Consider the following 24385-nt stretch of genomic DNA (forward strand, 5'->3'; position numbering starts at 1 on the left):
AGAGAGGGAGGAAGACAGGAAGAGAAGATAAGCCCGGGAGACTCTCGGGCTGCTAGAAGATAAATAAAAAGGTATTGTTTCCTAGTGCCAGGATGGCATGCTGCCCAGGATGGCTGCCCTGCACTCCGGGAGCACACGGCCCGCGCTTGCCTCATCTTTTCCAGAAGTATGTAAGCCCAGCTACGTCAGCCCTCAGGTATGCAGTGAGGTCTGTGGTGAGAGGTGCTCTCTGCGCCTCTCTCTCCTTCCTCCTCAGGTCTGCCCTTCCTCGGCCACCACCGCACTCCCACCCAGCCTGCCTGCCAGCCTGGCCTCACCCCCCCTCCCCTGGAGCCAGACCCAGCTCCATGGGGGGGAGGGTGCTGTGAAGAGCCCCCTCAAGCAGGCAGGTCTCAGGCCCTGGGGAGGAGATGCATGCGTGGTGCGGGGGGAGGGGCAGGAACATCGCATCATCTAACAGGTTGGTCGGGCTGGGAGGCGTCCCGCCCTCCTGGAGCTAATGAGCACTGTAGGACAGGTGTTTGCTCCTCAGTCCCCAGCCTGCCCTGCCTGAGACCAGAGCCAGCTGCCTGCCACCCCTCAAAGGCTCATTCACACACACACACACCCGTGCCCTCCCGCGTCCCGGGCCCGGGGGCCGCGATGGCCTGCCGCTCCTGCGTCGTTGGCTTCAGCAGCCTTAGCAGCTGTGAGGTGACCCCTGTGGGCGGCCCCCGGCCTGGGACCTCGGGATGGGGCATCTGCGGGACCCCCGGTCCAGGCTTCAGCTCCCGCAGCCTCACAGGCTGTGAGGCGGCTGGCACCATTGCCAAGGTAACCGTGAACCCCAGCCTGCTAGTGCCCCTGGACCTCAAAGTGGACCCAGCCATCCAGCAGCAGAAGAACCAAGAGAAGGAGGAGATGAAGGTCCTCAATGATAAGTTTGCCTCCCTGATTGGCAAGGTGAGCAGAAGTAGGGGGGTGGGTCCTGAAACCTAAGGACCTTCAGACCTGGGCAGGTGGCAGAGCTCTGTGTTTCGGGGAGGATTGCCCCACCCCTGATCCCAGCCAATGAGGAGCCAGCAGGCTGGCTCTGAACAGAGAGATGCCAAGGGTAGTCCCCGAGCCATCCGGGCAGGCGCTGGGGGAGAAAGAAACCCCGGGATGGCCCTGAGGGATGTCTGGGTAATAACGTGCTTCGTGGCTTGGGGTCACTGTCCCCCTTGGCGGACACTAGGGAGGAGCCCCAAATGTGGCCAGGAGGATACCCTCTCATGGGAATGGCTAATGGAGACATGGTTTGCCATATGACTCCAAGGCAGGTGGACAAAGGAGGTGAGCTCCCAAGAGTCCGTCCTTCTTTCCAGGCCTTCACCCTGCTCAGCTTCTGGAGGTCAGAAGGATCAGCTGAGCCAAAGGGATACCCGGGCCTCCAGAAGGAGGTAGCCTGTCAGGAGATAGGAATGCGGAGAATTGATGTTTCGAGTCAGAAGCAGACAGGCAGCCAGGCCTCCCCGGTACCCACATGAGAGAGGGAGTGAGTCCCCAGCACCCAGACTTCCTAGACCCCACTGCCCTGGCTGGCATGCTGGTGTGAGGCACTCCTGTCCATCTGCACCCCAGGGCATGGTCTTCAAGAGCTCTGAGAAAGTCCTATTCACCTCTAGAACCCCTTCCTCATTCTCCTCCTCCAGGAGACCTCTCCAGATTGACCCTCCCAGCTCTGCACCCCCTGCCCTGCCCAGAAACAAGGATCATAATAGTAACAGCTGCATCAGCTGCTAACTACATGTCAGACACCATGCTGGAAGCTTTACATGTTTCCCTCAGTTTCCCTCAACAACCTTATGAAAGAAGTCCTTTTGTGCCCATTTTACAGATGAGGAAAACTCAACTTCTCCCTCCTACTCAGTACGCCAGAGCCCCATCCTTCTGCCCTCGCTTCAGTCTTCTCCTGTGCATGTCTCCCTGCCTTGGTGTTCCTCTGCATGTTGCTAGGGTCCCCCGTTAGGCAGGCATCTGTGGAGTAGGGCAGAGGGAGAAAGGTTAACACGTATGGAGCATCTGTTTGCACCCAGCTCTCTGCAGGAACTGTGCAAACATGGGTCATTAGCCCCCTTGGCCACACTCCGCAGTGGCCATTTCCCCTACTATAGAGATGAGGAAACAGCATCCCAGAGGTTAAGTGCCTTGCCCAAGGTCACACTACCACCAGGAGTACAATCGGGACTTGAACTCAGGTCTGCAGGTTTGTTTTCCTCTCCCCCGACCCACACCCAGGGCGACCAGGGTGGGGGGATGAGGAGGGAAAGTGACAGCTGGAGAAGGACAACCGTCCACTGAGGTGGAGCGTTCCCTCCCCCGGCCCCAGCTGGCTGTGCAGAGCCCAGCACTGCTGGGCTGTGTGCCCTAGGAAAACAGCCCGCTGCCCTGGGAGGCAGGTCCCTGCAAAGCCACCTCCTCTCGAAACCGCTTTAATCCCTTAAAAGGAATGCTTCATGAGCTATGTAATTTGGCTCGGATGGGTGGCTTTTCTCTCTGAATGCCAACGCTGATATCACCCTATGCCTGGGCCATGGGGATGACACACATATATAGGCACAGGGAGGGGGCTCAAGGGGCTGGGGTCCAGTGCTCAGGGGCCAAGCCGACGCCCTCTGAGGTCTTTAGCAGAACTGGAGCCTCCCAACCCTAGAGCCTTGGCCTTGAGACAGGTGCTCTTCAAGTTAGGACACCAGGAGCCATGGATGCCAGCCTCTTGGGGACCCTGATCGCTGGGGCCAAAGAGCCCCAGCTGGTCCACCAGCTCTACAGAGGGGGCTGTTCGCTCAGACTGTTAACTCATGTCCCTCCCTGTCTCCCTATAAAGGCCTCAAGGGCCTGAGGAGAAACCCCATTCCTGGATTTGAATCCTGGTTCCACCTCTGGCCAGCTGTTTAACCTCAGGCAGATTATCTAACCTCTCTGTTTCTCAGTAGGCATCCGTGTCATGGGCTAGTCAGGGTCAAATGGGATAATTTTTGAAAAGCATTTATGAAGCACTTACCATGTACCAAGAGGGTTCTGTTTGTTAAACAAAAAATATCATCAATGGGCCCAGCATGGGGAGCTCTTGAACCTGGTTGGCCCCTTCCAGGCAGGAGCCTGAGAAGAGGGAGGGAGGGTGGGAGAGCCTCGTGGGTAGGAGCGGCTCATGGGGCAAGATGCCACAACCACGCAGGCCTGGGGGCTCTAGGCAAAGAAGAAACAGACAGGGGCCCTTCAACTCCTCATCCCCTCTGGGCCCTCTGAGGCACCAAGAGAAATCAAAGAGCACCAAGCAGGAGAAGAAGGAAGAGAAGGCAGAGAAAGAGGATTGGGGGGTTGATCCCTAGGAGTTGGCCGAGGGTCCCTGGAGCGGGGCTGATTCTTTCCTTTGCAGGCTGTGTTTCCTTAAGCAAGCCACTTACCCTCTCTGAGCTTCACATTCTGCCTTCCTGCTCTGCTCCTGCTCTGTACATGGCCCCAAGCTCATGCCAGGACAGGGAGGGATACAGTCCTGAGAGGAGGAAGATCGAGCAGCAGCAGTGGGGGGGGGGGTGGGGGGAGAGGCTGAGGCAGGCAGGGAGAAGGCTACTGGCTGGACCCTCTCTCCTGCATGTCCAGACCACAGATGGGATGGAGACGGGACAAGAGAAAGGACCACCAGCAGCCCACCTGAGGAGGCTATAAAAAGGGGACCTAAGAGGGGCAGTGAAAGGCCCAGAGAGAGCGGGATGGGCACAATATCTTCCCGTGGGCCCGTGTGGCTTCTGGAAGTCACTGGAGCCATTGCGCAGCCAGCGTCTGCTTGCAGAAGGGCACAAACAATCCCTTCCTGGTGGGCTGGGAGTTTGACAACTGATAACTACTCCCATGGGAGGAAAAGGACCTGGGGTCACCACTCAGGTCCCCACTGCCGGGACTGTGGGCCAGGGATCGGAAGCCTCCCTCCGCGGGGACCCCCCAGCCAGGAGCTCCAGGCCACTGGGGCTGCTCAGTTCCCAATACAAAAAGCGCATCTCCCCCCACCCAGGGGTGGGCCTGCTTTTCAGCCTGACGGTGGCGCTGGGTCATACGGAGCTCTGTGTTTCTGGGCTTCAGTTTCTTCCCCTGTAAAATGGGAGGCAAGTAGACCAGGGGTTTGCTCTCTGAGGCTCCTCCTGGAGTGCTGCCTATGATCTCAGGGGTGGGGGGGTCAGCCAGAACGGGGAGGAAGGGGACCAAGAGGTGAGTGATCAGCAGCCTTGACAGGTTAGAGCAATTAACTGCTTACCCAGCCCTCCCTAGGCCTTTGTTCCAGAAAGGGAGGAGCCTTGGGCTGGGAAGGTCCTGGATGGGGGTGAGTTTCCATCCCCACCCACTGAGACAACAATCACTGCACCCCACACACACACATACACACACACAGCAGCAGGGGACAGGGGACAAAAGTGCCCTGTGACTGGACTGGCTGGCCAAATGCACGCCTTCTCCCAGCGGCTAGTACAAAAGCATAGGAAATTGAGGTTAGACTAAGGGAAGAACTTCCTGATGTCAAGGGTGTTTTGTTGCTTATGGGTGGAGGAAGGAGTCTCACATCTCTCCTCTCACCTTACCCTCAGTGTAAACACCGGGCTCTAGCTTGTCAAAACGGAAGAAAGGTGGAGTGAGCAAGTGTCTCCCCCCACCAGAGATCCTTCTCGAACATGCCAGGAAGACAGATACCCTCCTGATTGCCATCCCTATGGAACCTATTTGGCTCTGACAACAGCAGACTGTAGGCTTAGGTTGGCTGTGAGCAGAACGTCCCAGTACAGATGGGATCTAAGCAGGGGAACGACAGCCCACGAAGGCCCTAGCCCAGGATTCCAGCCAGTATTGTCTAATGCATTGTCAAAGGGGACTTCGCAAGAATGCTCAGGTGTCACAGGAAAACCAAAAGAATGTGGGCAGGATAGGAAGAAAGAGAGGGCCCCCCCGGCCCCCAAAATTCAAAAGAAACAGAGAGTCCCTGAAAGTCCAGAGTGGGCAGTGGCCATCAGATGCGCCTGCCTGGGAAGCTTGGCCCCCAAGTCTCCATGGGATCCTGGACCACCCTGGGCCCTCACCTCCCCCTCTGTAGATGAAGAGTACAAGCCAGGTGATCTGGCTAGGATTCTGGCTCTTTGAGCTGTGATCCCAGGAGCCAGTGCCAGCAGCAGGCAAGGCTCAGCCAGCAGCTTGCTTGTGGTCATGGGCAACATCACTGGGCTGGTCGTCACAACACCCTAGCTCCCACAGCCTGCCCAGGAGCCAGGCCCCAGCCGTCTCTCCCAGCTGCCCCTGGCGTGGGCGCCAAATGGTAGGGGTCTCAAGAAGAGAGCAGGCAGCTCCCAGTCTGACGGGAAGGGTGGGAGGTCCGGACAAACGAGGAGCAGATAAACTGAGGACCTGGTAAGAAAAGCCGGGGGGCTGGGGACTTCTTCTGAGCTGCGATTCTTTCTTTTTTCCTTTCCTTTTCTTTTTTTTATTTCCGTAATCTCTACACCCAAACCCACAACCCCAAGATCAAGAGTCATATCCTCTTCCAACTAAGCCAGCCTGGTGCCCTTTGAGCTCTGATTCTTAGAGGCTTCCTGCAGGAGGGGAGCTGGGAGTGCAAATGGGGAGGGACAGGAAGGACGGGGATGGTGGAAAAGACAGTCAGAGGAAGGCTAGAGCCTGGAGAGGACAGGCAGCCTGGGCAGAGGCAGGGGACACCCCCCCCCTCACCCCAGGCTGCCCAGGGTTGGACTGGGTAGAAGGCAGGAAAGGATTCAAGAGTGATCCTGACGGCATGCGCTGGCTGAGCTGGGAGCCTTGGGGGTCCCTGCAGCCTTGTGAGCAGGAGAGCGGGAAGGAGGCAGTTTGAGAGAAAAAGCTGTGCCCAGAGCTCTCGCAGTCATCACCCTCGAGGCAACACTGGTCTCCAACTAGAGGCAGAAGCCGGTCCAGGAAGGGCAGGTGGGTCCCAGCACCCACGGAGACTGCAGCCACAGACAGGAGCCCCCAGTTCTGAGGGTTGAATCTAAACTCCCACCACCCTGGATTCCACACCTGCCTCTGACACTTGCTAATTTAGTGACGTTGGGCAAGTTATTTGGCCTCTCTGTAAAATGCAGCCACAACTACCCCTAGCCCATCAGGTTGTGGGGCGCTAATGAGGCAAAGATGTCCAGCCTCTAGAACAAGGCCTGGCCCACGGTAGGGAATGCATAAATGTTTGCTGGTATTACTGTCCCAGGGCCTGTCCCCAGCTTCCTCCCCCAGGCAGCCCTGAGAGGTGGCCAAGACAGGCCATGTCAGCCCCAACTTCTAGCAGGGGAAACTGAGGCTTGGAGAAGCTCCAAGTCCCGGGTTGTCGGAAGGATTAACAATGAAGGATGAACCAGGCCCTCCCCTGATGAGCTTCCACGGCAAGATGAGACAAGGCTTGTCGGCTTGAGGTGGGAGGGGGGATGGCAGACAGGCCTCTGACACCCTATGTTCCCTGGGGTCTCCCACCCAAGCCCCAGGCAGACGTGGAGGGCCTGTCATCTCATTGGCACATTCAGCCCCTTCCCTCCTCTCTTGGGCCCTGCTCCTCCCTGAGGAAACCTTCGCTAATTGGCTCCACCCCTTTCTGATTCCCTCCTTATCTTGCCATCTTCTGTGTGAAGCATCAGCAATTGGAGATGAGATCTGGATGCGCCGAGAGAGGTCCCGGGTGGTGAGCTCAGAGCAGATGAGCTCCCGGGGCCCGGGGCAGCCCCCATGCGGGCCCAAAGCCTGGCCCGGCGCCTCGGCGCCCGACCTGTCCACGCCAGGTGCTCTCACCGCCGCTCCCCTCCTCTCCCAGGTACAGGCCCTGGAGCAGCGCAACCAGCTGCTGGAGACCCGCTGGCACTTCCTGCAAGGCCAGGACCCTGGCACCTTCGACCTCGGGCACCTCTACGAGGGGTACCAAGCACGGCTGCAGGAGGAGCTACGCAAAGTGAACCAGGAGCGGGGACAGCTGGAGGCCAGCCTGATGCAGGTGCTCCAGAAGGTTGAGGAGTTTCGAATCAGGTGGGCTGCGCCGAGAGCGTCAGTGGGCAGGGACGGAGGGTGGGAACCAACCTGCCCCGAGGCAAGGCCCCGGGCACCCAAGCCGGAAAAACGAGAAAAGGTCCTTAAAGAACATCTATCTACTACAGACGTGCTTACTGAGGACCTACTGTGGGCCGGCCAGTATTCTAAATACCGGGAGGAGATGGCAGTGAACCCAGAGCCACCGTCTCAAATAGTGGCCCTTGCAACCAAGTCAGTCTCATGCTGACTGGCAGCTACGCCCTGAGGTCGCTGGCCTCGGACACCACCTCAGTCCCTGTCCCCTGTCCCCTGTCTCTTGCCCTATGCCTGTAAACACACTTGCTCTCACCCACACATTCCACTGGCAATGGGAAACTGTCACTGGCTAGAGCAACTGATGGGCTCCTGCCTCAGATACGGTTTGGAAACTTGATCTCGAGTGGGCTGGAAAGGGAAGCAGGGGCAGGCAGGGGACAGAAACGGTGAGGTCTGTCAGAATAAAGACACAGTCCCAGTGGGTAATGCCTGCCTGAGCTCCGTGGGCGCCTTGGGGTCTAGAGTGATGAGGAAGCCACAGCCCCGGCCTGTGAGGTGCTCACAGACTGGAAGGGGTTCACTCCTGGCCTCCACCCTTCACTAGCTCTGTGACCTTGGGCAAGTCACTCAACATCCAAACCTCAGTACCCGCCGTGTGGAGCGGGAAGGGTGATGCTGAGCCGTCCTGAGGCTGGCATGAGAGGAGGAAGTGGGAGTTCAGCCTGGCCCCACACCACCATAAATGGCCACTCTTCTACCCCCTAGAAGGCTGACATTAGTCCTTGACAGAGGTTTGCTGAACTGAACTGGGCCGCATGGAGAGGCAGACCAGGTGCTTGGGTCCCTCACAGGAGAGGTGACATCTGTGACCAGACAGCGGGCAAGGTTTCAAGGACGGGGAGGTTGAGACGAAGCAGAGAGGCTGTGTCCTTGGGCTCCTTCCTCTGGTCTGGTCTCCTTTTGAGGAGGTCCTCAGCTTGGGTGAGGGAGGGTGGGATGTGCCTGGACCCCTCCCTCCCCTCCCCTCCTCCAGCGCTTGGCCCAGCCCCAGCACTTGCCAACCCAAGGCGAGGCCTGCAGTCTTGGGAGCAGCCAAGGGGCTGGGGTAGCCTGTCTAGAGCCCAGATCTGGGCTGTGGCTCAGCTTGTCCACCCCCTCTCCACGTGACCTCCCCTGCTCAGGCCACATTCAGAGAAGATGGTCACGTGGCAAGTTCTCCCCACTCTGGGGGCCTCAAATTCCTTATCTGTGGATCTAGTTGGAATTTTCTGGCCAATAAGCATGATCTGCAGCCCTGGACTGCACTCCTCCTCATGGCTGGGCCCCTCCATGGCCGAGGGGCCACCTCTCCCCCAGCCCCGCCCTACTACAGAAACCCACAGGGAACCTCACTGCCCATTCTGAGCTGCCTAGTTTCAGTATCCGATGGTGATGAGGGGAATCGTGTTAGCACACCAGAATCCAAGAGTCATTTCACTGATGTCTGGCATCTCTTTGGTCCTCAAAGAACCAGAGAATGGCTGGAGGGGGGCCTGGGATTGTCCTTTCACGGGGAAGGAAACACAGGCCCAGAGAGGGCAGGGAGTTGTCCTGGGTCACAGAGCCATGTGCACTAAGACCATCTGTAACCCCAGCCAGCCGTGGGAGGAGGCTGCTCCCATGAGCCCAGCCAGATCACATCCATGGAGAAACTGTAACTGGAAGTTCTATACAAACACTACTTGTTGCTTTAATCTGGTTCAGCCTCCTCAGTTGGCCGGCCGCCTGGTTTCCACCTGTAGCCTGAGCTTGCCGTTTTGGCTCAGGGCCTCTCTTCCCCCTCTCTGGGTAGGAAACCCACCAGATTTGGGGGAGGTGAGTTTGGAAGGCTTCTAGATCCACCGCCAGAGCTGGGGAAGCTGCAGTCTAGCTGTGTAGAGCCTGGGGGGCCCCAGGAGCCTGGAGACGCCAGGCCAAGCCCTGACAGGGAGGGGTGTGCCTTGCCTCTACAAGGCTGATGAGATCAGCTTCACTCCCAGAAATAAACAAGGTGGGGTCGGGGGGAGCCCGGGGTGGGTGTGACAAGCTGAAAAGGGCAGGGAATGGTTTTGGGAACTAGTGGCTGGCAGACTGGCAGGGGATTAGGAGTAGAGTAGAGGAGATAGCATTTACCTAAGTCTCTATAATGATAGAGACTTCCAAAAGGATGTAGCCAGGACCCCAAGGATCATCTAGCTAACCCTTATATTTACTAAGGATGAAGCTGAGACCCCCCAAGGGGAAACCACTTGCCCAAGGCCACAGAGCAAATGACTTGGGGGTGTCATGTACAGTTGTGTAGGAGGTTCACTGCACAAGAGCATCTGGTTGAGGGGGTGAACTAGGGCTGAAATCCAGTGGAGCTGGTGATAAAGGAGGAGGGAAGACTACAAAAAGACTAAAAGGACAGTGAGGGATAGAGAGGAGGGAGGTTCGACACCTCAGAGAACACCCCCTGGACAGCTCTCTCTACGGTCCTGCCCCCAAGCAGGCAGAACTGTGTTATCCAGATGGGAGGGGAGAAGGGGAAAGCCTTGACCACTGGGCTTACACAGGGAGGGCCAGCTAGTGAGGGGCTTCTCAGCTTGGGCACAGAACCCCTCAGGGCACAGAACCCCTCAGAGGCTACCAAATTCCCAGTGGAAAGTCTGGGATGGAAGTGCAGCAAACCACCCACTCTCTGCATGAGGCTTCCTACGGTTCCTCTCCAGAAATGCTAGAGGCCAAGGCTGGTGCTAGCTAGAACAGACCTCAGGTAATAATGATAGATTTAGCAGGTGTCATGCACTGTTGTAAACGCTCCGTATATTGACTTATATAACCCTCATGACATCAATGTTGTCATGATCGAGGCACACAAGCAGCTTAGCCATGGTCCAATGGCCTATTAGCAAGGAGCCAGGATCTAACCCAAGTAGTGAGTTTCTGGAGCTTCCTTGCAAAGAAAAGGGCACAAGTAAAAGCTTCCTGGGCGTTTTGTTGGTTCTGGTAGGCCCCAGACTGCCGACCAGTTCCCCCTGTCCTCCCTCCACACTATGCCCTTGACCGGCACCCTGAGAGCCCCTTGCAGACCCCGGGAAGCCAAGGCTGCGGCCAGGAAAACGTGTATGCTAAGCACACTGAGTGTCAGAGACCCAGTGTCCGGCGGGCTCTCGTCCACTGGGGTCTGCTCCCCTCAGCTTCTCAGGTAAAGGCTGGTAGGAAACAAGGCCCGAGTGATGGCGGGCCCAGCCAGCTGACGTGGGCGATGGGTGACGCTGCCCTTGCCCATGAGGTCAGGGAACGGGGCGGGCGGGCGGCTGTAATTAGAGCCGCCAGTGATTCAAGCATTCCCTGGAATGGAGGGAAGAAAACAGGAAGCCACAGAAGCCCCACATCCATGAAGGCAGGCAGGGCCAAGGGGGAGAAGTCTGTGGTGGCAGACACCCAGCCCGGAGAGGGCCAAGAGGTTTGATTAGAGCCAGGGGTTAAGGTCAGAGACCCAGAGATCCATCTCTCCTCCAACAATGTCCTCCTTGCAAACACAAGGAGGAGTAGAGCAAGGAGGAGGCAAAGGTAAGAGAGGGAACCCCCCTCGTGGAGGGTCTACTACGCACATCTGTCACCGTGTCAGGGTTGGGCTTGGTCTGACCCCTGCACGTGCACACACATGCACACACACACACATACACACACACACCCCTAATATATGGGCAAGCCGACGAAGGAGGGTGCAGTTACCTGCCCAAGAATACACTGTGGGTCTGTCTGCAACATCCACACTCTCCCCTCAGGATGGAACGTGTTGGAATGGTGTCCTACCAGCTAGCAATTGCAGAGGGGAGGGTGGGAGGAGGGAGAGGGTGATCTGTGAGCCGACAGCTCAGAGCAGACTTCGCCAAAGGCACAGCTTGTAGGAAATGGAGATTCTTGGCAGAGGAGAGAGGGAAAAGGTGAGAGAACAAAGTTAGGGTGACAGGGCTGTGCAATCAGGAGAGGCTTCCTGTAGGAGGTGGCTATGACGACGAGCCGGGAAGGAGACATATGCCTCCAGGGAGAGGTCTAGCTGATCATCTGGAAGGAGTGAGACAATGGTGTCATGGGCTTAGAAGGGATGTGTCATAGACGAGGGGCTATATCTTACCCAAGGCAAAGGTCAGTTTTGGTGCGCAAGGCACCAAATGCAGCAGCAAAGGCCCTGAGCACCGGTCCAGGAGGGATAATCATACCCCAAGTTCCTGCCATCTGTAGCTGAGTGGCCTCTCTCTCTCTTTCTCTCTCTCTCCCGCTGCCTCGTTCCCTCTCCCCTCCCAGGTATGAGGAGGAGATCTCCAAGCGCACAGACATGGAGTTCACCTTCGTCCAGCTAAAGAAGGTAGCCAGCCCAACCTGCCCCAGGGGCTCCTTCCTCATGGACCCTCTGCCCTCATTCCCTCAGGCTCCCCAAGCAAAGCCCTCCAAGGCTTGAGTCCCGGGACCACAGACAGATATGGGTACCTGACCTCACCCTGCAGCTTCGCCCAGGCACTGAGCCGGGGCTTCCTTGGGAATGACCCCCATCTCCCTCAGGAAGATGGGCACCCCACTCCCACCCTGGAACACCTCCCCGACACTCACCACTGCTCCCACCCCCAGGACCTGGATGCGGAGTGTCTCCGTCGGACCGAACTGGAAACCAAGTTAAAAGGCTTGCAGAGCTTCGTGGAGCTGATGAAAAACATCTATGAGCAGGTGAGAAAATGAGACCAGCATCCCACTGAGCCAAGAGTTGACTTGTCCCCGGGTAAGGGATGCGGGGGAGGGAAGGGTGTCTAGCGGGGCATGGAACCTTCAGCAGTCATCACAGACATAACACAGACTTAATGCTCTCCCATCCCCTTCCCGCACTGCTGTCAATAACCCAATACGTCCCCTCACCCCTCCTTTCATGGAGCACAGGCAAATTCCCAAGAGACCTCATGCTCAAGAAGAACCTATTTCTTGGAATGTGCTGGAGTGCAGAGGTCATGTTGGGGACCCATGCATCCAGGCAAGGGTTGGAAAGTGGCTTGAGAGACAGGGAACCAACTTAAGAATAGCTGTTCTTTTTTTTTTTTTAATTTAGTTTTTATTTATTTATTTGACAGAGAAATCACAAGTAGGCAGAGAGGCAGGCAGAGAGAGAGAGGAGGAAGCAGGCTCCCTGCCGAGCAGAGAGCCTGATGCAGGACTTGACCCCAGGACCCTGAGACCATGACCTGACCCGAAGGCAGAAGCTCAACCCACTGAGCCACCCAGGCGCCCGAGAATAGCATCTCTTCCCACCCCTGCAGCGTAAATGCCAGGCACCCACAGGCCTAGGCCGGACAGTCATGCCCTTGGCCTTCCCCGGTTCGGGGCTTAGGCAGGGAGGACCTGTAGTCAGATTCTTGGGTTCCCAGACAATGCTAGCTTCTGCCAGAACAAAAAGCACCTGGTAAATGCAGACAGGGGAGCCTCCAGATATCTTCTGATTGTGTCCCTAAGTCCTCTGCTGAGCCTGGGGGTACAATGACCCCACAAGGCCTAGCACGCAGCCAGTGCAGTCCACAGACGGGCCCCGCTGCTGCCTGCATACGCTCCCCTCCACTCCACTCTGCCTCCGGGCTCCACATCCCCTGTGTCCGGAGGTAGAAGCGTCATGTTGCAGTTCAGCTAGGAGCAGGCGGGGGGGGGGGGGGGGGGGGGGGTGGATGGCAGGACTTGGCAGCCGGTGTGCCATAAACCGCTGGTGCCAAACTATGGCAGTGCAGCCAAGATCAGAGCAGGGATCAAAGTCACCACTGCCATCAGAAAGTTCTGCTAAAATGGGGGCACCTGGGTGGCTCAGTCGGTTAAGTTTAAGTGTCTGACTCTTGGTTTTGGCTCAGGTCATGATCTCAAGGTCGTGGGATCGAGCGCCGTGCAGAAAGCCTTTTGAGATTCTCTCTCGTTCTTCCTCTGCCCCTACCCCTGCTTGCTCGCTCGCTCGCTCTCAAATAAATAAATAAGGCTTTAAAAAAATAAGAATTAAATTAAATTTAAGGTTCTGCTAAAGTGGCCCTAGGGGCTGCTGACCACAGCTTGGCAGCCTCGTCGTGTGGAGAGGGAGATGGGGCCTTGTGGCCGCATACAGGCCACTCTGCTTTCCAGCAGGCTCGGCCCCCGGCAGGGTCTTCAGTGGGCCTGAGACCTGTTTGTGGCCCTGGGAGGTGGCCTGGCGGAGAGAATAGCACAACCCTGGGGAGCAGCAGGAAGGTAGCCGTTCCAGGCAGACCAGGACATTGGCTGCCCTGAGCAGCTTCCCACCCCTGGCTGAGCCCTCTGGAGATGAGCAGGGCACAGGGCCCGCTGACGGGCTGGAGAAGTGGGCTAGGAGGTCCTCTGCCCACACTCACTGTGGAGCCAGGCAGACAGCAGTGGGCCCAGTGTTTCAGATTCTGCACTGGGCTCTGTGCACCTCGGCAAGCCCAGAGCCCGAGCTCCCAGCCAGGATCGAGGCCCAGCTGGCACAGAGACTTAACTGGAGGTAGGCCAGGCATGGCCAGGGACAGGCCTGGGCATTGCCAGAGGCGCCCCTACAAATCTTCTTGGCCCTGCTCCATTTGGATTTAGCAGCCCTTGGACCCCAATCCTGGCTTTCCTTTTGCATTTCTAGGACTTTCAGACTAGTTATTTCTCCTCTCTTTGCCTGTTTCCTCATCTGTAAAATGGGGAGAGTGATAATACCAGGCTCATCAGGTTCTGCTGATGACTAAATCCGTTCTTCTGTGTAATAAACAAGTGTTTATTGCTCACCTGCTGGGTGCCTGGTTCCGGTATCACAGCCATGAGCGTGATGGGCCAAGTCCATGCTCTCGGGGGCTGCCACCGAGCTAAGAGGGAAGACAGGTTATAAGCAAGTCAAAGATATCTGAGCAAGATCATTTGGGAGGATGAAAAGGGCCGGGCTGCCCAGAACCTAGTGATGTGGTCCTGCTGGAGCAGGAGGGGAAAGTCAAGGTCAGGGGGCTTCTCGCAAGTGGTACAAGTGAGGGAAGGCCCAGACTGGGGAAGGCCGGCCGGGTGGAGAGCCAAGAGGGCTTTGGACAGAAGGAGGGCCAAGCATCTCAGGCAGCAGTGACTCTGGTGACGAAGGGGAGAGGAAGGAGCAGCTGTGGCTGGGGTCAGCTCACCCCCCACCCCTGAGTCAGGGTTTGGATCTCATTCTCATTGTGACTGGCGGCTCCTGGGGGTACTGCGGGGGGTGGTACAGAAAGGGTAAATGTATGGCTCGTGCTGTACGGCAGTGCTATGGAGAAGAGGGACTGCTGTGAATATGGGCTTGCTCGGTGCATGGACCAGTGATTATTACTCTGGGGGCAGCAAGGTGCCAAGTTGGTGTCAGGTCGTAAGGTCTGTGTTTCTCTCCAGGCACTGCTGCAGGCTGAGAAGGCAGCCCTAATCCCGTGGTAAAAAGATTCCCCACACCAGTGGGTCTCTAAACTGGCACTAAGAGAAACAGTAACAGTTTTTCAGTTACATGTGCAACTGTTTCTCTAGTAACTACATTTTATTTTATTTTTTTAAAGATTTTATTTATTTGACAGATAGAGAGACAGTGAGAGAGGGAACACAAGCCGGGGGAGTGGGAGAAGGAGAAGCAGGCTTCCCACTGAGCAGGGAGCCTGATGCAGAGCTCCATCCCAGGACCCTGGGATCATGACCCGAGCCGAAGGCAGACGCTTACCCAACTGAGTCACCCAGGCACCCAATACAAAAAATTAATAGACTCTCTTACAATCTTTTTCCCACATCAAGTCTTCAAAATCAGATGTGCACCTTACACCTGCAACTCATCTCAATTCGGACTATCCAAATTTCAAGTGCCCACGACCACACAGGGCTCGTGGGACCGAGCAGGTCTCCACAGAGGAAGGTGCCCATCATGGCTGTCTCGGGTGAAAGAAAAACATGGCAGGACGCGAGGAGCCTCGGGAGGGCTGCACACTCTAGTTTTGACTCTGGAGCACACACCAGACCAGAAAAGCATGGCTTTTCATGCATTTCAGAAAACAGCCCTTCCCTCTAGCCCGCATGTACACATGTACGCACGCATGAGGCCAGGATAAATTCTCAGATGCTAATGGCCATGGGCCACTCAGAGCCTCGTCATATATACTGCAGCCTCCGGGCCAACCCCTCTGCCCTTCACCTTCAGGGACATGAACTGGCAAGAGGACCCAAGGGCTCACATTTCCCCTCTGCTTCCAAGGTACACGCCAGCTCCCAGGTGTGTCTGGGGCCTGGCTGCCTCCAGCCTGAATGCTACCCACCCCACTCGTACATAAGCTATTGTTCTGGGGAGACGAACTGGGCAATCTACCGACAGCCCCCCGCAGCCGGCGCACCTCCCAGAAGGCCCTTCTCTGCGAGAGAGCCTGGTGTGCCTAAGCTGCTTTGGTGCCTGCCTTCATGCATCCAGGGAGGCTGCTCCAGGAATAGATTCCTCGGCGCCTGGACCTCTCCACCACCCCCACCCCCACCCCGCCTTTATCACTTGTTACAACAGTAGTATCCTTAGCTACTATTTACTCAGCACCTACTATGCCCCAGGCACAGTGAGAAATGCTTTCCAGGTGTAATCTCATTCACTCCTCACGGCAACCCTATAAAGGGAGGGATCATGGTTAGAGCAGCTTGGATTTGAATCCTGGGTCCGTCATTCTGTGAGCTCCAGCACGTTCTTCTATCTCTCTATACCTCAGTTTCCCCATCTGTAATATGGGGGAAATGATAGAGCCCAGCTCACTGGCCTGCGGTGAGGATCTGTTTTGTTACTATATCCTAAAGTGGTGAGAACAGAATCTGGTACAGATGCTAGCTGGTTTCAATTCTATAATCATACCCATTCTAAAGATGAGAAAACAGAGGCTCCGAGAGGTTTAAAAACCTGGCCAGGGTTACACAGCTGCTAAGAAGGGGTTAGTATTCAGAGCCTGGTGCCATTAATTAAGCATGACATTTCATGGAGCAGCACTAAATCCCCTCTGAGGGTCACCGCCTCCCCTGACCCAGGGACCACAAATAAGATGGTCCCACATGAGGCCATCTGCTCGGGCCCCAGCTCTGAAGACAAACTTTAAACTTCACTTTGGCTCAGTTCTTGCCAGCCTGGAGGGCCCGTCCCATGGTGACAGCATGCAAGCCAGCATTGTTATGCCCTCTGCGGCCCAGCGGGGGCCAGCGTGCCTCAACAGGCCTACAGATGCTCTAAACCCTCCGCTTCCTACTCCTGCTCACCAAGCTCATGCCTACCCCACCTCTTTCCAGAAAGTATCTGAGGCTGCTCCGTCTGCTCAGTTTTGCCAGTCCCTTCTCCCCGCTAGGAGAAGCCCTGCTCCAGTGCATTCTGACAGGCCCCGGCCCATAACAAATGCCAACATAACAACGGCCCTTTTCCTGGCCCATAACAAATGCCAGCTCGGGCCTGGGCGAAAGGGCTTTCTCTGGAACTCTCTATGCCCACGGATCGTTCCCATAGCACGTTGACCAAGGAAGCCTCAAAGCTGCATTCCTGAAAGTGTCCATGGCCAAGGACTGCCTGGGACCCGGTTCCATGTGGTCAATGTCAATCCCTGGGGGGGCCCCGAGCAGCAAAGGTGGGACATGAGTCTGTAGGTACCATCCACCTCATTCTGCCAAGGGGCCACGTGTTCCTCCTGCTTTTGCCCAGAGATGTTTATTAAATTCATTTGAAGATCAACCAAAATCCTTCATCAGGAGACCTCACGGGGTGGCCAGCCACTAGGCTCAGGGTCCTGCCAGCTCTGGGATGGAGACAGGGTTCCCGCAGCAGACCTTCGCCCCAAGCTTCCTTTTGTGGGAGCCAATCCTGGTCACCAGGGGTGTGGGTAGGCAGGGTCGGGCAGCCAGCAGCCTAGGGAGGGGCAACCTTCCTCAGCAGGCCTCCACAGCCATCCCTGGGGCTCTAACTGACCCAGCCCACCCTGCAGGGTACGAGCTGGGGGTCAGAGCACTGGCCTTGGCAGCTGCAGCCTCCAAAGGCTCAACCCCACACACTCTGTGGCATAAGGCCAGACTGAGGGTCAGCAGGGGGCCCGAAGTCAGCACCCAAGGTCAGAATGCCGTCATGAGATGAAAACTGAACTTGGATCTGAGCAGGCCTCAGCTCCAGCTGCCAGGTCTCAGGACATGCACACGGCCAAAGAGCAGGTTCCACACCAGCCCACCATGCAGCCAGTAAGGTCCAGGCGGTGGGGACTGCTTCAGGCAACCCAGTGTTTTCAGTACAAAAAATAGCAAAGAAGAGAGAGGGGGAGAGAGACAGAGAGATGGAGGCGTGCCTACAGAGTAAGAGAGACTTGGATTGTTTGTAATATAGGGATCTTCTTTGGGTCCGGATTCACGGATTCAAACAAACAAGCAAACAAACAAAAGAAAAACCATGTATATCATACACACACACACACACACACATATATGAGGCAATCAGAAAAATGGGAACACTGACCAAGACTTGCTGACTGAAGTACTTAAGTAAGGGACAGGGGGAACTCTGAATGCCAGCAGGAGTAATTGTGGGCCCCTCGCCCTCCCTCCCCCAGGTGAGCCCCACCCCTGCCTCCCACAGTGCCTGGCTGCTCCCTGCCACCTGACTCACTGTGACAGGGCAATGTGCAATGCGGCTGCAAAGCTGGGGCTAGAAAGACAGACAGAGGCTCCGGCTCCTGTCTCTGCCCCTCTAGGAGAGTGTGACGGGAGCAGCAAGGGCTCTGGGGGCCCACTCTGTGCCCACAGCTGTCTCCATATCCTCTCCGTGCGGCCATGTCTTTCCTCTCTGTAACCTGGGGCTGGCAGTCTTGTGGGCCTGGCGAGGACAGTGGGGGGGACAGCGGGAAAGCCAGAGCCTGGCCTGTGACAAGTCCCCCAGTGGGAAATGCTAGCATTTTCTAGGCAGAGAGAAGGACAGAGAGGAGGAGGAAAGAGGATCCTAAAGGATGGGGAGAATTGAAAATATTGAGGCCCCCACGTCTGTGCCTGGCCAGGAGCTGAAGGACCTGGCAGCCCAAGTGAAGGACGTGTCGGTGACCGTGGGCATGGACAGCCGCTGCCACATCGACCTGAGCGGCATCGTGGAGGAGGTGAAGGTGCAGTATGACGCCATCGCGGCCCGCAGCCTGGAGGAAGCCGAGGCCTACTCCCGGAGACAGGTTCGGGCTGACGGAGGTGGCAGGAGGGGCTGCACTGGGGAAAGCTGAAGTCACCTTCAGCTCTGAGCACTGAGAGGGGAGGAGAATGTGAGCGCCCCTCACTGCAGGGGGCCAAGGGGCCATGCCATGGGGTAAAGGCCAGGGTCTGCTCCCATCAGAAGCTCTCAGTGCTGGACCCAGTAACAGCAGGCCAGGGGTGGGCCCAGCCAGAGCTGGGTGTTGCGAGGCTGGCCCGGGGAGTGCTGGGGGGCAGAGCAGGAGGAGGGCCTGAGAGGTGAGAGAAAAAAGGAGTCACAAGGGGCAAGGGGCAAGGTTGCTGGGAGGGACACAGTGAACTGTCCCTCACTGTCACCTCCTGCACGCCCTCCAGCTGGAGGAGCGGGCTGCCTGCTCAGCTGAGTTTGGGAACAGCCTCCAGAGCAGCCGCAGTGAGATCGCTGACCTCAACGTGCGCATCCAGAAGCTTCGATCCCAGATCCTCTCCATCAAGAGCCATGTGAGTATCTACAGGACCCACGTGGGGGTGAGGCAGGGAGGAGTTCAAAGGCTCTCTCTCTCTCCCACACACACACTGAGTCCATGAAAGACCCTGGGCAGGTCACTTAGCAGCTCTGTGCCTCAGTTTCCTCTCCTGTCCTCCTAAGATGGCTTTGAGGATCCCAAGAGTGTCACAAGTGAAGGTGCTCCGTAGACTGGCCAGGGCTGTGGGAGTGACACAGAGCCTCACCACCACAAACACCCAGAGCCCACCTCCTCCCTCCCTGGCCTCGGTTCCAGCCAGGGCTCTGGGAAAGGTGCTTGCCCTGTCAGGACAGCTGGGACAGGCTCCTCTGGGCGCTGTGGATCCTCCCTTTTTCATGGCCTCTGGAATGGATCTCCTTAGATCTCACTGAATGCCCTCTTGCTGCAAGACAACCCCCTGCCACACCCAAGAACTCCATTGCTCAGCCCTCCCTGCCCTGTGCACCCCGACGGAGGGCAGAGGTGGGCTCCAGGCCCACTCCCTCCTTCCCACCAGTGCTCACAAGCCCCTTCCCTCTGCAGTGCCTGAAGCTGGAGGAGAACATCAAGGCGGCGGAGGAGCAGGGAGAGCTGGCCTTCCAGGACGCCAAAGCCAAGCTGGCCCAGCTGGAGGATGCCCTGCAGCAGGCCAAGAAGGACATGGCCCGGCAGCTGCGTGAGTACCAGGAGCTCATGAACACCAAGCTGGCCCTGGACATCGAGATCGCCACCTACCGCAAGCTGGTGGAGGGCGAGGAGAGCCGGTGAGGGCTGGGGCCCCAGCAGGGTGCAGTGAGGGGCCGTGGGAGGGGCAGAACTAGAGGGCCACCCCCACACAAACCCAGACTTCCCCTCCATCATGCTGCCCTGAGTCAGGAAGACCTGGGATTGTGGCCAGCCTCCACCACTTGCAAACTGGGACCTTGGCCCATTCATCAAATCGTCAGTTTTCCTATCTGGAAAATGGGCTGATCATAACACAGTCTATGGTGGGGAGGATTGATACGATTCTGCAGGCAAATGTCTGTCACAATTAAGTGCTCTGTAAATGTTAGTCATTTATGCAGGGGAGAGGAAACAGAGGCCCACAGAGGACAAACGGGCTAGCCAGGGTCACACAGCAGGGCAACACGGGACTGGGAATAACAACCAAAAATTGCCCTCCACCTGCCATTCCCCAGGGCCCCCAGGCCTAGGGGCGGATTGAGGGGGCTTCGACCACAGACCCCTTCTCATGCTCCCATTTCTGTCCTCCCCCAGAATGGACTTGCCTTCAGCCTCCATGGTCAGCGTGGTGCAGTCCAGATCCAGAACCGGTGAGTCTACTTCCCTAGGGACCCATGGCGGGGAAGGGAACACGGTTGCTGGGAATCCTGACCCTAAAGGTGTCATTTTACGTGATTCCCCAACCTCCAGCCCCTTCCCTGCCCCACCCCTTATGTTCCCTGTAGCCGCCTCCAAGCCCAGCCTTTCGAGAGCGCCCTCCCGGAAAAAGAAGAACAGAAAAGGCCCTGTGATCAAAATCACCGAAATGTCCGAGAAGTTCCTGTTGCAGGAGTCAGAGGTGTCAGAGTAAGGCAGCTGGAGCCCAGGAGCCTAGGTCACTCCCCTGCAGCTGGAAGGACTTCAGGGGGACTCAAGCAAGCAGCTTGGAGCCTCTGGGTTGGGCGGGGAGGCAAACCTGATCCTGAACTGAAAGGGGGAGCGTTCAAAACCGGGACTGCTTTTCTGTGGGTGGCCGAGGGTGCTACAGGACTGTCACCAGCTATTAAGAATCACGCCACTCCATCTCAATATTTCAGTCCTACCCTTCCAGCCTTCTGGCCAGAGGTCTTCTGACTGGAGAAACTGGAACTGGGGATCAGTTTTTTCTCTACCTCCTTTCTCTTCTGAGGCTCCTCCCCAAACAGAGGGCTCTGACCAAGGAACCTTCGACACTTTTCGCCCAACCCTTGCCCTAAACTCCGATATCAAGCCTTACCTTGCCTCTGCCTCAGGACTGAGACTGGTGCCCTCGCTCACCCAGTCCCAGCCAGCCATGGATCAGGGGCAGAGGAGGACGACCTGGGCACCCTCCCCCTATCTGCAGCTCCTGGGGAGGCTGGGTGCGGAGCACCCCTGGGTTTCCTGCACCAGAGATCTGGGTGCCCCCAGAGACCTGACAGTATTAGGGAGTGAAGGGAGGAAGCTCCCCGGGTCTGTGGGACCTGAGCATGGGCCTCTGAGGTCAGCCCAGATGCCTGTGCCCCTTCCCTCCTGGCTCCTTCTCCATGATATCTTGCCATGATAAACCCCCTGTGAGGAGGAGGCCAGATGGCAATCTGAGACCAGGCAGGGGAATTTGGCCCTTCCTTCTGCTCTCTGCCACCCCAGGGTTCACCACCCTGCCCAGGATCCAAGCTCTCTGCACCCCCCCAAGCCCCACACCCTTTCCCCCTTCCCATGCCTAGGTGTTTCCCCAGCCTGAAATCTGGCTTTGGTAGACCAAGTCTGGAGAACCCCCCAGCCCCACCCCCACCATGAAACCATGGGCCATTTCCCATGAATCCCCCTCTCAGGGTCCCTGCTCTCTCCATCAAGCCAAACAGCCCGGCCCTCCCTTCTATCCCTCCTTGCATTTGCTGGGGAGCCCAGGAACACCCCACACCTGTGGGGTTAGAACTTCTTATTTTCTTCTCCCTCTGCCCCCTCTTCCCACTACACCCACTCCCCCCTCCTCACCTCCCCAGTGGGGGACCATGAAGAAGGCACAATCCAGGCAGGTCTGGGAGTTTCTGAGCCCTTCTGGTCCAGGCGGGGTGCTCCAGTGACAACCAAAAAGGAATTCTGCATCCAAAGAGAAGATTTGGTGCTCGGAGGAGCATTCCTCTTTCCTTGTCTTGGCTCTCACCTTTGGGGCTTGCAGGGCCATCCTGGTGGCTCCAGCTTCCCACTCCACCACCCACCCTCTCTCCTTCCCTCCCTGCTTCCTCCCTCTCCCTTGACTCACTCCTCTGCTAGCCCCAGTCTTTGATTCCTTCATCTCACTTTCCAGGACATGATCCCTCAAGGTCTTGGCCTCAGCAAGGCCTCAAGGTCCTCCATGCCTGTGGGGGTGCTGAAGGGCTACTGACGCTCAGGCTGGAGGGAAATCAGACATAGACTCATCCCTGAAGTCCCAAAAAAAGGGTGCTGATTGCTGCTCTTTCTCTGCCTATTTATTGGTTTCCAAGGGAGCAAATCCTCACTGGGGATACAAGATACATAAAGTATATATATGTTATTTTTCGTAACTTATGTGGCTTTTAACTTATTGCTTCCCTTCCTGTTTCTGCATAATCAGTGCTGTATTTACTATCTAGGTAGACAATACGTATCCCAGCCACCCCACCTGGCTGGCTGACTATCTTGGGGCAATGCCCCCTTCTCCCTGCCAAGGGATGAATAAAGTGCTGAGATTTGTCCGTGGATAAAGCTGTGTGTCTGTTTTTACCTCTCCTGTCCGGACTGGTCAGCCCCTGGTCAAACAGACTGACCACAGAACTTTGGGATTCTCCAATTATGGGGGAAGGGGTCCAGGGACTTAATCATACCTTCAGACCCATGCAGCTTGGACACAAAAATGTCTCCGACCCACCCTGCAATCCTATAAGGAGATTTTCCCAGTGTTGACCTATGTTCCCAGCACTTTCTGACGTGTCCAGGCACCGCGTGGCCGCCTCAGCAAGCACAAACATGGGGGATCCCCCAGCTGATGGCGGGTTCCTTCTCAAGCACTCTGCCCGACCGTGGGGGTTGGCACAGCCCAGAATCTATTCTGATGGGTACAGGCCTAATCCTGCCAAACCAAATTCTAGATCAACAAACAAGGATCGCGGATCTTCTCCAAACCCAGCCCTGCACTAAGACACCTACAACTGTCCCCACCCCTCCACCACAGGAAGCTCACACTCAAGTTGAGAGATACGCTATCTACCTAAGATAGCCATCCCAAACTTCCTAACCAAGGGAGAAGTTCAGGAAGGAGAACAGAACTTGTTCGGGAAACCAGATAATCACCACAGGCCTCCTGGAGGAAGTGGGGCTTTAAGTGAGCCCCAGGAAGAAAGAGCAGGTGTCTCCAAGACAGGAATCTTAGAAGCAAAGAAGGGACTTTGAAGCATTGGTGTCCTGACTCACCGACTCACTGAGACCTCAGACAAACAGAGTCTCACTTTACTCATCCGCCAAATGGAGCACAGACCTTCTCTACTTATCTGATAGGGTGTTTGAGGACCTGATGAGAGCACTGTGTTCATTCCTATCAGGAACAGCATGTCTTTCCTTACCAGCACTTTGAACTGTAACAAGTGTAAAGGATTATTGGTGATGTTGCTATGGTTATTATAAGCCCAAATTGTAGATTAAAAACAACCCACTAGTTTGGATATCAAATAAGGGCCAGTAGGCCTCTGGCTGGCCCTCTCAGGGCACACACAGCACGGCCAGGCCCCAGGTCTGGAAGTCACAAGACTTCTGCTCAGAGTTTGTCCATTCTTCTGAGGCCCCTGCAGGATGGGCCCCGCTCTCAGAAACGCAGGAGAAACTGATGGAAAAATCCATATTCCCCTCCAGGAGAGGCCCAGAACTGAGACTGACTCCCTACTTGCTTTTTTCTGTGAATTCCTTACTTATGGATTTCTTGAATACTAATCTGAATTTCTGAATCTGAATATGAATTTTGTAGCCAAGAAATACATATTTGTCATTTCCTTCTTCCATTTTCTTTGAAATTTTTAAAGATTTTATTTATTTGAGAGAGCAAGAGCACACAAGCAAGAGGAGGGGCAGAGGGAGGGGGAGAAGCAGAACCCCCACTGATCAAGAAGCCCAATGTGGGGCTCAATCCCGGGACCCCAGGAAACCGGGATCATGACCTGAACCGAAGACAGATTCTTAACCGACTGAGCCACCCAGGCGCCCCTGAATTTATTATTTTTATTATTTTCCAACTTCTTGTGCTGAATGCTTTAATTTTCCATCTTTCTACACTTTTTCAATAGAAGATTCTCAGAAGACCATAAATTTCCCTTTAAGAAGCATTTTGGCTGCTTCCTTGTGTAAGCTTCCTCCTTCCTCCTCTTTCCCACTCCTGCCCTCCAGAGTGATTCTTGAACACCCGGCCAAGGACACCACCCCTGCTCTGAGTATAACAAAACAAGGACCTTACCCGGGTTTGGCTCTTTCTTCTCCTTGGTCTCTGGTCCTCCTAACTACCTGTGAGACCAACAGGACAGGTATCATTAGCTGAGGCCCAGAGAGGCCAATCACTGTCACTTTGGTCACCCAGCAGGTGAAAGGAAGGATTTGGGTTCCAAAGAACCATTTGTTACCTGCAGACTGCCCACCGTAGGACGGACGGTGCAAAGGACCCAACCACAGAGTTGAAGAAGTGGAGACCGCAGGCCCCATCCTCAGATTCGAAGGGAGGGGGCAGTGGGGAGGGTTGTTGAGCACTCACCCAACAGCCAGTACCCAGCCACAGCCCCCGGGGCTCAGCATGGGTGGTCAGAGCTCAGGCCCTTGGCCTGGACTAGTAAGTCAGCACCCTGGGGGCTCCAGAAATTTTCCCCAAA

General features: G+C 56.3%; 1 protein-coding gene across 2 annotated transcripts; it reads left to right on the forward strand.

The window, feature by feature from the left end:
• Positions 1–277: 277 nt before the first annotated feature.
• Positions 278–22322, forward strand: KRT80 (keratin 80). 2 transcript variants are annotated; one of them, XM_047743113.1, is made up of 9 exons: positions 278–942; positions 6836–7044; positions 11395–11455; positions 11716–11811; positions 18126–18290; positions 18661–18786; positions 19335–19555; positions 20052–20107; positions 20208–22322. In XM_047743113.1, exons 1-9 carry the CDS (start codon positions 415–417, stop codon positions 20240–20242), a joined length of 1497 nt encoding a protein of 498 aa, XP_047599069.1. In that variant the 5' UTR covers positions 278–414; the 3' UTR covers positions 20243–22322. The 2 variants fall into 2 exon arrangements, with proteins under 2 accessions (XP_047599069.1, XP_047599068.1); XM_047743112.1 differs by having other exon boundaries at positions 20243–22311.
• The last annotated feature ends 2063 nt before the right edge of the window (positions 22323–24385 follow it).

This window comes from Lutra lutra, chromosome 8, assembly GCF_902655055.1.
Source record: "Lutra lutra chromosome 8, mLutLut1.2, whole genome shotgun sequence".
NCBI lineage: Eukaryota > Metazoa > Chordata > Mammalia > Carnivora > Mustelidae > Lutra > Lutra lutra.